This window comes from Anolis carolinensis, chromosome 1, assembly GCF_035594765.1.
Source record: "Anolis carolinensis isolate JA03-04 chromosome 1, rAnoCar3.1.pri, whole genome shotgun sequence".
In the NCBI taxonomy this organism is placed as follows: domain Eukaryota; kingdom Metazoa; phylum Chordata; class Lepidosauria; order Squamata; family Dactyloidae; genus Anolis; species Anolis carolinensis.
The window spans coordinates 55,801,623-55,813,978 of record NC_085841.1 but is presented as its reverse complement, the minus strand read 5'-3'; the positions used below and the strand labels follow the sequence as shown (position 1 = coordinate 55,813,978).

General features: G+C 43.6%; 1 protein-coding gene across 4 annotated transcripts in view; it reads left to right on the top strand.

Annotated features, from left to right (window-relative positions):
* The window catches only part of kif26b (kinesin family member 26B), a 384,274-nt gene that overhangs the window by 126,617 nt on the left and 245,301 nt on the right, over nt 1-12,356 (top strand). For 3 of the 4 annotated variants that reach the window (XM_062968955.1, XM_062968954.1, XM_062968957.1), the window contains one exon: nt 311-844. In XM_062968955.1, coding sequence (XP_062825025.1) covers nt 311-844 — 534 coding nt within the window. The remainder of the gene's footprint in view (nt 1-310; nt 845-12,356) is intronic. The other variant, XM_062968956.1, reaches the window with a different exon arrangement.

The following is a 12,356-nucleotide window of genomic DNA, read 5'->3' as shown; positions in this document are numbered from 1 at the left end:
AACACTAATTATCATTGCGTGAAGTCATTAAATTTTGGGGTGAGGTTATGAGTCATTATAATGCAATTTAGAATTGCAGATGGTGTGTGTGTGTGTATATATATATATCTACATCAGTCTACTCATGATATATCTCTTAAAAGTTTTCAAGATTATCATCTTAATCAAGATTGATCAAAAACCTAGGAATCTTTGCTTCTTAATACTTTTTATTCCTATACTTAAAAAATCTTACAGAATGTATTCTTTTATTTATTCAAATAACTATCATGATCTAACAATTTCCTCCTTTCTTCTGTTTTGTTTTTAGGATCCAGCATTTTCTTCAGCTATCCATGATAAACTGCAGGTGCCCAACACGACCCGAAAAGCATGGAATGAAAGAGACAACCGGTGTGATGTTTGTGCCACTCACTTGAACCAACTAAAGCAGGAGGCTATTCAGATGGTATTGACGCTTGAACAGACTACCAACACTGAACACTGTGATGCTTCTCCTGGCTCCCCGCCCCCTCTCCCCAATCTTCCCACCTTAGTGGGCTCTCGACATATGGGCAGCCTGCAGCCCAGGGACTGGGCATATATGTCTGCCCCTTATGCTACTTCCAATTACGCTGGCTTTCTGCCTAACAAACTCAGCGGGAAATCAAACAACATAGGGATCGTTAATGGAGTAGAGAAGAAAAATGGCTCCTTGGGACACCAGGCAAAGGTCAGTGTGCAGATGGCCACCAGCCCCAGCAATGGTAACATCCTGAATTCAGTGGCTATCCAGGCTCATCAGTACCTAGACGGCACCTGGTCCTTGTCAAGAACTAATGGCGTTACTCTGTACCCCTATCAAGTAAGTTGTGTTAGGATTTTACCCCATTGGAATATTTCTGAAGAGTACTTTTTGGCTTTAAATAGTATGACATGATACAACTCTATCATATTATTTAATATAATCTGAGATCCTAGATCAAACACATAGCCAGTAGGTTTTATCATTTTAATTTAGGCCTCTACTACACTGCTTATTTAATCTATATTGTCAAAGCAGATGGAGCCCCGGTGGCACAGTAGGTTAAACCCTCGTTCCGGCAGGACCGCTGACCAATAGGTCAGTGGTTTGAATCTGGGGAGAGCAGGTGAGCTCCCTCTGTCAGCTCCACCTCTCCATGCGGGGACATGAGAGAAGCCTCCCACAAGGATGGTAAAACATCAAATATCTGGGCATCCCCTGGGCAACGTCCTTGCAGAGGGCCAATTCTCTCACACCAGAAGCGACTTGTAGTTTCTCAAATAAAAAAAATCAAAGCAGATAATCCACATTATCTGCTTTGAACTAGATTATATGAGTCTATACTGCCATATAATCCAGCTCAAAACAGATTATCTGGATTTTGTATGGCAGTGTAGAAGGGGTCTTACTTGTACAGTAGAGTCTCATCCAAGATTCGCTTGTCCAAACTTTTGGATTATCCAGTGCATTTTTGTAGTCAATGTTTTCAATATATTGTGATATTTTGGTGCTAAATTTGTAAATACAGTAATTACAACATAACATTACTGCGTATTGAACTACTTTTTCTGTCAAATTTGTTGTATAACATGATGTTTTGGTGCTTAATTTGTAAAATCATAGCCTGATTTGATGTTTAATTGTCTTTTCCTTAATCCTTCCTTATTATCCAAGATATTTGCTTATCCAAGGTTCTGCCGGCCCGTTTAGCTTGGATAAGTGAGACTCTACTGTAACTCACCTTATTAGCTAGTCAGTAATCTGAAGAGATGGAGTACTGTACTGCTGTTGAGCGAGGGGTTGCAGGATGATGTGATCTGCCCCGTCCCACCAGTAAATGACGCTTTGAGAAAAGGTTATGACATCTCTCTACAGAGGTCTCTGCCTCTGTTCATAGTGTCACTCATTGTTGTGATGAGCTGGTCATCTCATCATGCAGCATCTTACTCAGCAGCAGGACAGACCACTATCACTCCAGATGGTTGACTAACTTTAAGATGAGTTTCAAGGCAACTTGCAATCATAAAAGCAGTTAGGATTTCCATATTTGATTCCTTAGTTTTGTATTGTTAATAGGGAAGAATAATCTGATAAGAGAGACAATTTATGTTGACAAAATACGTGAGTCATTAATTGCTGTTGCACTCTTGACTGTTAGTGGTATCATTGTTTAGGATATATGAATATTTGAAACATCAATTTCTCCCCTATTTTTTTAACTTTATTTTTATTTTCTAGATAGATACATTAAAAGTGGGAGAACATTGTGTTTGATAGGAACGTAGGAAATTGGATAGTTTGAATCTATTTGAAAATAGATGGGTGAGGAAGAAGAAGAAACAAAGGAAAGGAAAAAGAAAAAAGAAAGAGAAAAAGGGAGGGAAGTTTAAAAACAGAAAATTGTTGACTTCCATCCCTCTCCATATTGTCTTCGATCCGTCCTGGATCACTTCCAATGTTTATTGTTCCATATTTATATTTTAGCTTCCCTGGGTTTTCATATCTTTCTTATTGTTCTAGCCCTCATCTGAATATTCTTAATGTTAAATTATAATATGTTTCTTTTCTTTATTCATAAAGTTCAAAAATGGTTGCCAATCTGTACATTTCTTTGGTAAACCTTGTTGTTTCTTTATTAGGTATGTTAGTCTGTCCATATTCTTGATTTCCATTACTTTTATCAGCCATTCGTCTACGCTCGGTATTTCCTCTTGTCTCCACTTCTTCGCAAAGATGATCCTCGCTGCAGTTAGCATATAGTTGAGTAGGAGTTCGTCGTTTTCTTTAAATTTTATGTCTGTCATTCCGAGGAGGATGTGTTCTGGTCTCATTTGGAATTTTAGATTCAGAATTTTTTGGGATGATTCGTGAATTTCTTTCCAATATTTTTTAGCTTTTCCACATGTCCACCACATGTGGTAGAATGTCCCTTGCTCCTTCTTACATTTCCAACAGGCCGTGTCTAGAGATTTGTTTATAAGACTTAATTTTTTTGGTGTTATATACCACCTGTGGAACATTTTGATTATATTCTCCTTCAAGTTGTATGGGTACATCTGTTTTAGTCTTTTGTTCCATAGGTTTTCCCACTCTTCCATCATAATTGTTCTTCCTATATTTCGTGCCCATTTTATCATGCATTCTTTTACTGTTTCTTGCTCCGTTTGCCATTCTAGGATTTTCTTATAAGTCTTTGTTATCAATTTTTTCTCGGTGTTCATAATTCTGTCCCAGAAGGTTTCTTTGTCCATAAATCCCTCCTTCTTGTCTTTATTATAGTATTCTCTTAGTTGTCGGAATTGGAACCATGAGATATTGGAGAAATTTACCTTAATTTCTTCTTGAGATTTCATTTCATTCTTTCCATTTTTCTGTCTTAAAATGTCTCTATATGTGGGCCATCTCTCCCAGCCCAATAATCTTCTTTGCCCTGCTTCGAGCGGGGAGATCCAGAGCGGGGTTTTTGGGTATATTCTTAGTTTGTATTTGTCCCAAATTTTCAGGATAGACGATCTTATGAAATGGTTTCCAAAGTTTTTTTCTATCTTCGTTTTTCCATACCAGAGGTATTCATGCCAGCCAATTTGTAGATTGAACCCTTCCAAAGTTAGGATTTTTTCTCTTTTTAGAGTCATCAAATCTTTTGCCCATAGTAGCGCACATGCCTCGTAGTAGGATTTTAGGTCTGGCATGCCTAGACCTCCTCTTCTTGTGTCGTCAATTATATTTGTGTATTTGATTCTAGCTTTTTTACCTTGCCAACTGAATTTGGACAAGTCTCTTTCCCATTTTTAAAAAATAGCCATGTTTCTAATAATTGGTAGGTTTTGGAACAGGTATAGCATTTTTGGTAATATGTTCATTTTAATTGCCGATATTCTACCTAATAATGATAAATTTATATTCTTCCAATTTTCTAATCGTCTTCTTATTTCTAACCATTTTGCCTCGTAGTTATTTTTGAGTAGTTGGGCATTTTTAGGAGAGATAGTGATTCCTAAATAGTTGATTTTGCTTGAGATCTGCAGCCCCGAGATTTCTTTGAGTCTCTCTTGATCTTTCTTAGTTATATTTTTTGTCAACATTTTCGATTTACTTTTATTTATTTTGAAACCTGCTACCGTACCGAATTCTTCTATAGCATGGAGCCATTTTTTAATATTTTCTGTTGGGTTTTCTATGATGCAGATCAAATCGTCCGCAAACGCTCTTGTTTTGTAATGCATATTTCTTATTTTTGTCCCTTTAAGACTTGCATCGTTTCTTATTGTATTCAAAAGGATTTCTAGAGTAAAAATAAAGATAAGAGGAGAGAGGGGGCATCCCTGTCGAGTTCCTTTGTTTATCTTTATCTCTTTTGATGGGTGTCCATTAATCCAAATTTTTGCAGTCTGATCTTCGTATATTGCATTTATTGCATTTAAGAATTTGTAGCTGTGATGACTCATGGGCCATGTAGTCCCATTCCTAGTGCTGTTGTGACTGACGAAGAGGAGAACTTGGGTTTTCCTCCATTTCAGCCAGAAAGGGAACCATTTCAGCCAGAAATTGAGCCTTTGCACCTGCAGGAGGCTTGTCTTCCAGAAATCTCCCAAACAAGCCCGGAGTCGAGTTCTCCCCCTTTTTCGCGCTGTAATTACATTCTCCAGCAGAAAGGAGTGCAACAGGCTAATCGCAGGAGTTTGAGAATAGCAGCAAAGCATTCAGATGATTAAGCCTGTTCCCATGAGAAATTTTAGGGAGTCATACATCTGGACACAGAGATTGACTTTCGTTTCTGGTTCCCCAGAGAAGTGTTCTCTGGTGGGGAAAACAAGGCCTATTTAGGTTCCTTGCTCCCGGAGGGATCTTGCGGAGTCAATTCGTCAGCAACTGGAGTAGTGTGTGTGGACAGCTACTCCGCTTCCAAGCCTTTGTTCCTGATTCAAGCCTTCGTTTTCCAGCCTTGTTCTTCCACGGATTTTGCCTTGCTTTCCAAGACCCAGCCTTGCCTTGTTTCCCGGATTTTGCCAAGTAAATACCACGGATCTTGTTCTTGTTCCTCGTTCCTTGCTGCCTTGTATTCAAGCCTTGTTATTCCGAGAGTCAAGTTACTTCCTAGCCTCGTTCAAGTTCATGGACTAAAGGACCTTGTCATCTCCCCTCACTTTGCCTGGCAAAGTGAGTGTTTCGGTTATTGGATTACAACTTTGGACCTTAATATTTCATATTGGACATTGTTTCTTTGGACTAATTTTGACCTTTCCTGAAAGGTCTAACTCTGGACTATTTTCTACACTTGTTTTTATTAACTTTATATACTCCTTCAATAAAGATATTAGATAGATTCTGGCCTCTGTGTATGGTTATTGGTGCCCTGCAGCCTGGGTCCTGACAGTTTGACTCCGCCACCCTAAGCACCAATTAACCTAGGCCAGAATGTCTACCGGAGCCGGACCGGGAGGCCAGCCGCTCAGCTACACCATCGACAAGGAGGAAGTGGACCGCATCCGTGATAAGCTCAATGCGCAGGAGGGAGAAATAAAGGGATTGAAGGAACGCGGAATCCGACTCCCGGCCCTGGCATTGCCAACCAAGTTTTCTGGAGAAGCTTCTAAGGTTCATGTTTTCCGTCGCCAATGCCAAGCTTATCTAGAGGCCCGCAATGCCGAGTTTCCCCAAGAAGACATCAAAGTGGCGTGGATCTATAGCCTTTTAGACGGGCCAGCGGCCAACTGGGCGACGGCACTGTTCGACCAAGTTTCCCCACACCTAAGATCAGCGCAACACTTCTTGGATCACATTAAGGCGACTTGGGGGATCGAAGACAATTTGGAGGCAGCCGGCCATAAACTCCGGCGCCTCTCTCAGGGGGACAGACCCCTGTCCCAGTATATAGCCGAGTTCCGAGTGCTGGCCCACAGCACCGGATGGAATGATATAGCCCTCAGAGGACAATTTCGGGAGGGTCTCAACATCGAGATGTTGGAAGAAATTTCCAAAGTGGATCCCCCTCACTCTCTTGAAGCACTCATTGATCAATGTTTACGGGCTGAAGTCATGCTGGCCAACAGAAAACAATGGGTCCGAGGCCAGAGCGGTAGAGCTGGGGTGAAACCTCCCGCTCCCACCAGCGTCCAGCCGCGTCCAGCATGGAGACCCCCACCACCAGCCCCATACCCCAGAGGGAGCGAGGAGGTGCCGATGCATTTGGGCAATGTGCGTCCCAGGTTAGACGCCGCCGAGAAGGCCCGCCGCCAACGCCTAAATCTCTGTTGGTACTGCGGAAACGGGGGCCACTTCGCCAGAGAGTGCCCAGCCAAAGGGAAGCCCGCCGCCCGTCTGGCGGCGGCGTCCTCCACAGAGACGAAGACGTCTGAGGCGGCTGGCGCACAGCCGGCGGGGGAAGCCAGCGACCGGGCGTAGAGAGGCTCGCCAACCCGGTCAAAAAACCCACTCAAGAGCCACCAACTGGGGTCCTGTTTCTCCTAGTGGTCACCTTGTGGTCAGCAAAAAAAGGACCCGTCATGGTCCATGCCATGATAGACTCAGGAGCCACAAACAATTTCATTGATAGAGAGTATGCCGACTCTCTGGGATTACAATATCATGACTTCAAGAACGCCCGTGTGGTGCAAGCCATCGATGGCCGCCCCCTCAAGACGGGTCCCGTAAGTCAGTGGTCGGAACCCACCAGAATGTGGATAAGGGAACATATGGAAGAGATTTCCTTCTTTGTTACCGAGGTTCCCCATTTCCCTGTGATTTTGGGTATTCCATGGCTGACACTTCACGACCCAAGCATCTCCTGGTCCAACAGAGAACTGCAGTTTGCTTCAAAATATTGCCAAAACCATTGCCTTGTAGCCAAGATCTGCCATGCCACAGACACTGAACCCATTATCACCTTGCCCAAGAAGTACTCAGAATATTGGGATGTATTCAATGAAAAAGAGGCCGAGAGATTACCCCCACATAGACCTTATGACTGTGCCATTGACTTGGTGGAGGGGGCCCCGATCCCGCGAGGACATCTCTACTCCCTGACTGAACCGGAGCAAGAAGCTCTCAGGGAGTTCATAGAGTCAAACCTTCGCAAGGGATTCATCAGACCCTCTCAATCCCCAGCCGCTTCCCCAGTGATGTTTGTGAAAAAGAAGTCAGGGGAATTACGCTTGGTGGTGGACTATAGAGCATTGAACAATATCACTAAGCGGAACAGCTATCCCCTGCCCTTAATCTCGGACCTACTAGACCGACTTCGAGGAGCCAAGGTCTACACCAAGCTGGATCTTCGGGGAGCGTATAATCTAGTTCGCATCAGAGAAGGGGACGAGTGGAAGACCGCCTTCCAGACTAAATTCGGATTATTCGAGTCCCGAGTTATGAATTATGGATTATGTGGAGCTCCCGCAACGTTCCAGCATTTTGTCAATGACATCTTTCAGGATTATCTAGATCGGTTCTTGATCATCTACCTGGACGATTTTTTGGTGTTTTCTAGATCACAATCAGAACATGAGAACCACGTCAGAATGGTGTTACAACGATTGCGGGATCATGGACTTTATGCCAAGCTGGAAAAATGTGCTTTTGATCTACAAGAGGTAGATTTCCTGGGGTACCGCGTCTCGCCACTAGGGCTCTCCATGGACCCGGCAAAGGTTTCAGCAGTATTGGAATGGCGGGCGCCAACCAACAAAAAAGAGGTGCAACGATTCTTGGGGTTCGCGAACTATTACCGCAAGTTCATTCCAGATTTTGCCCGCTGGTCTGATCCAATCACCAGCTGCATCCGTGGGAAACAGCCCTTCCGCTGGACAGATCAAGCAGAGAAAGGGTTCCAGCAACTAAAGAAATTATTCACGTCCCAGCCAATCCTTCAGCACCCAGATCCTGAAACCCCTTTTGTTGTGCAGGCGGACGCCTCCGATGTAGCAATTGGGGCTGTACTCCTACAACCGGTGGGAGATCATCTTCATCCTTGTGCCTTTTATTCCCGTCAATTGACCGCACCAGAGAGAAACTACACCATTTGGGAAAAGGAACTATTGGCCATAAAGGCAGCCTTTGAAACTTGGAGACATTGGTTAGAAGGGGCCAAATTTCCCATTGAAGTCCATACTGATCATCGGAATCTAGAGCATCTAAGAACTGCCCGCAAGCTAAATCAGAGACAACAACGCTGGGCCTTATTCTTTGAACGTTTTAACTTCCAAATTCATTATGTAACCCCAGCCCAGACCAAGCAAGCAGATGCTCTGTCACGGAAACCGGAATACGCTGCAGGACGCAAGGAGACCTTTGAGTCCCAGCTGCTACAACCCGGGAACTTTGCCACGCTCACAGTGGGGAACACCAAATCCACTCCCATTGAATCAACTCCCTCTACTCCAGGGCCCCTTTGTGCTCAAGAAATCAGGGCTAGTCAGCAAGCAGATGCCTGGGCGCAGGATCAACTTCGCCAAGGACTACATTTCCCCTTTTCACTTAAGGATGGGCTGCTTTGCTATAGAAATCATGTTTACATCCCCCCAGGACCGGGCAGGGAAAAGGCACTTCGTTTGTGTCATGACTGCAAGCCAGCAGGGCATTTCGGGCTATTCAAAACTATGCATTTGATCCTAAGAGATTTCTGGTGGCCCAAGATCCGCAAGGATGTAGAAAAATATGTCAACACCTGCCCAGTATGCCAGCGCTCCAAGACAAGAAGGGAAAAGCCCTCAGGGCTTCTGCATCCCCTTCCTACCCCATCTCGCCCATGGGAAATAATCTCTGCGGATTTTATAACTGATCTACCACCTTCCTGTGGATTCACCACGATCCTAGTGGTGGTGGACCTTTTTACCAAGTTAGCCCATTTTATTCCCTGTGATGGCCTTCCCACGGCCAAAGAGACTGCAGATCTATTTCTCCAACATGTTTTCAGATTGCATGGATTGCCCAAGAGTTTGGTCACTGACCGTGGGTCCCAATTCACCTCTCGCTTCTGGAAGGCACTACAAAAACTATTGGGCATAGACTCTCGTTTATCTTCGGCTCATCATCCTCAAACAGATGGGCAAACTGAGCGCACCAATGCCACTTTGGAACAGTACCTTCGCTGTTATGTAAACTACCAACAGGACAATTGGGCTTCTCTGTTACCACTGTCGGAGTTTGCCTACAATAATGGGGTCCAGGCTTCAATTAAGGAAACCCCGTTCTTTGCAAACTATGGCTTCCATCCACGTTTCTTTCCTCCTGTCATTGAAACCTCAGAAGTTCCCGCAGCAGAGGACTGGCTGCAGGAACTCACAGCAGTGCAGCAACTTTTGCTCCAGCAACTGGACCAAGCCAAGGAGGACTATAAACGCCACGCTGACAAGCATCGCCAGCCGGGCCCCGAAATCAAGGTAGGAGACCGGGTTCTTCTGTCCACTCGCTTTTTGCCCTCCCACCGTCCCTGCCGGAAGCTAGATGCCCGTTTCATTGGTCCCTATCCAGTGGTGGCGCAACTTAACCCCGTGACTTTCAAACTCCAACTTCCGCGCTCTATGCGCATTCATCCAGTGTTCCATCGCTCCCTGCTCCTTCCGGCGGATGGTGTGCGCCCTGATGCAGACCGGCCGGCCCCCGCCCCTGTTTTGGTGGACGGAGAAGAAGAGTTCGAGGTTCAGGACATTTTGGATTCTCGCTTTCACCGCCGCCGCCTACAATATCTCATTGACTGGGTGGGTTTTGGCCCCGAAGAGCGCTCTTGGGAAGACGCTTCCACGGTTCATGCTCCTGATCTAACCCGCCGCTTCCATCAGACCTATCCCGCCAAGCCGCGGCCTCGCGCCTCGGGGAGAGAGTCCCGGTTTGAGAGGGGGCTTGAGGAGGGGGATAGTGTGATGACTCATGGGCCATGTAGTCCCATTCCTAGTGCTGTTGTGACTGACGAAGAGGAGAACTTGGGTTTTCCTCCATTTCAGCCAGAAAGGGAACCATTTCAGCCAGAAATTGAGCCTTTGCACCTGCAGGAGGCTTGTCTTCCAGAAATCTCCCAAACAAGCCCGGAGTCGAGTTCTCCCCCTTTTTCGCGCCGTAATTATATTCTCCAGCAGAAAGGAGTGCAACAGGCTAATCGCAGGAGTTTGAGAATAGCAGCAAAGCATTCAGATGATTAAGCCTGTTCCCATGAGAAATTTTAGGGAGTCATACATCTGGACACAGAGATTGACTTTCGTTTCTGGTTCCCCAGAGAAGTGTTCTCTGGTGGGGAAAACAAGGCCTATTTAGGTTCCTTGCTCCCGGAGGGATCTTGCGGAGTCAATTCGTCAGCAACTGGAGTAGTGTGTGTGGACAGCTACTCCGCTTCCAAGCCTTTGTTCCTGATTCAAGCCTTCGTTTTCCAGCCTTGTTCTTCCACGGATTTTGCCTTGCTTTCCAAGACCCAGCCTTGCCTTGTTTCCCGGATTTTGCCAAGTAAATACCACGGATCTTGTTCTTGTTCCTCGTTCCTTGCTGCCTTGTATTCAAGCCTTGTTATTCCGAGAGTCAAGTTACTTCCTAGCCTCGTTCAAGTTCATGGACTAAAGGACCTTGTCATCTCCCCTCACTTTGCCTGGCAAAGTGAGTGTTTCGGTTATTGGATTACAACTTTGGACCTTAATATTTCATATTGGACATTGTTTCTTTGGACTAATTTTGACCTTTCCTGAAAGGTCTAACTCTGGACTATTTTCTACACTTGTTTTTATTAACTTTATATACTCCTTCAATAAAGATATTAGATAGATTCTGGCCTCTGTGTATGGTTATTGGTGCCCTGCAGCCTGGGTCCTGACAGTAGCCTAAATCAAGTTCTCTCATTAACATTTTGAAAAAGTTCCAATTGATGTTATCGAAGGCCTTCTCTGCATCGACCGTAAGCAGGGCTAATTCTTTCTCATTATTGGCCTCATAATATTCGATTATGTCCACGATTGTCCTGACATTATCTCTTAGTTGTCTATTGGGGAGGAATCCAGTTTGTTCTTCTTGAATCCAATTCTTTAGAAATTCTTTCATTCTGTCCGCTAGAATATTGGTGAAAATCTTATAGTCTATGTTTAAGAGAGAGATGGGCCTATAATTTTTAACGTTTGTTGGATCTGTTTTTTCTTTGTGGATAACTGTTATATTAGCTTCCTTCCATGTGTTGGGGAGTTTGCCTTCATTTGTTATCTTATTCATCAGTTTCTTCAAGTATGGTAGAAGTTCCTCCTCAAATGTTTTGTAGTACATCACAGTAAGCCCATCTGGGCCGGGGGCTTTGTTGGGGTCCATTTTTCGAATCGCCTTCTTGATCTCTTCCTCCTCAATAGATTTATTTAGCCGTTCTCTTTGCTCTTCTGAAATTTTTTCCAGCTTCCTTTTACTTAGATATTGTGCTATGTCATCTTTTTTTATTTGATCCTTCTTATAAAGGGTTTTGTAAAAGGTTTCAAATTGTCTTAATATTTCTTTATCCGTTCGATAATGTTTTTCCCCATCCTCGATTCTCGTTATATATTGTCTTTGTTTTTTCCTTCCAATTTTCTTTGCAAGCCACTTACCAGGCTTGTTTGCGTTTTGGAAGTGGTCTTGTTTTACAAATTTCAATTTCTTCGCCAATTGTTCTAATTCTATATTACTTTTCTGTAATTTTAGAAGTTCTATATCCCTTGTCAATTTTTGATTTTTGGGAGATTTTTTTAACTTGGTTTCTGTTTCTATTATCTGTTCTTGTATTTTGTTCAGTTTTTGGTTTCTTAATTTATTTCTCCATGAATTCTGTCTGATAAAGTATCCTCTCATGACCGCCTTACTGGCGTCCCAGATTGTTTGTATATTTACTTCTGGAGTGTCATTTATTTGGAAATATTCTTTTAGAATGAGCCTGTTCTTCTTGATGTCCTCCTCGGATTTAAGCAATATATCGTTCAGTCTCCATTTCCCTGTCCTTCGTGTTTCATTGATTGTGAATTGAATTGGGCTATGGTCTGAGTGATTTCTAGTTAAGATTTCTATTTTTGTTATTTTGGTTATGAGATAGCTTGATGCCCATACCATATCAATCCTCGACCATACTTGGTGCCTATCAGAGAAAAATGTATAGTCTCTATCTAGGGGGTGGTGGGATCTCCACACATCTTGTAGATTAAATTCTTGTTGAAAGTTTATAAAGTTCTTTGGTAAAGTTCCATTTCCACGCTTCTTGTTATTTTTATTGCTTTTTCTTGTTTTATCCAACTCTGTGTTTAGAACCCCATTGAAATCCCCAAGTATAATTAGATTCTCGAATTCCTGTTTCAAAATTAAGTCATTTAATTTTTTAATGAAGTTTATTTTTGACCCATTTGGTGCGTATATGTTGCAGATCAAATTT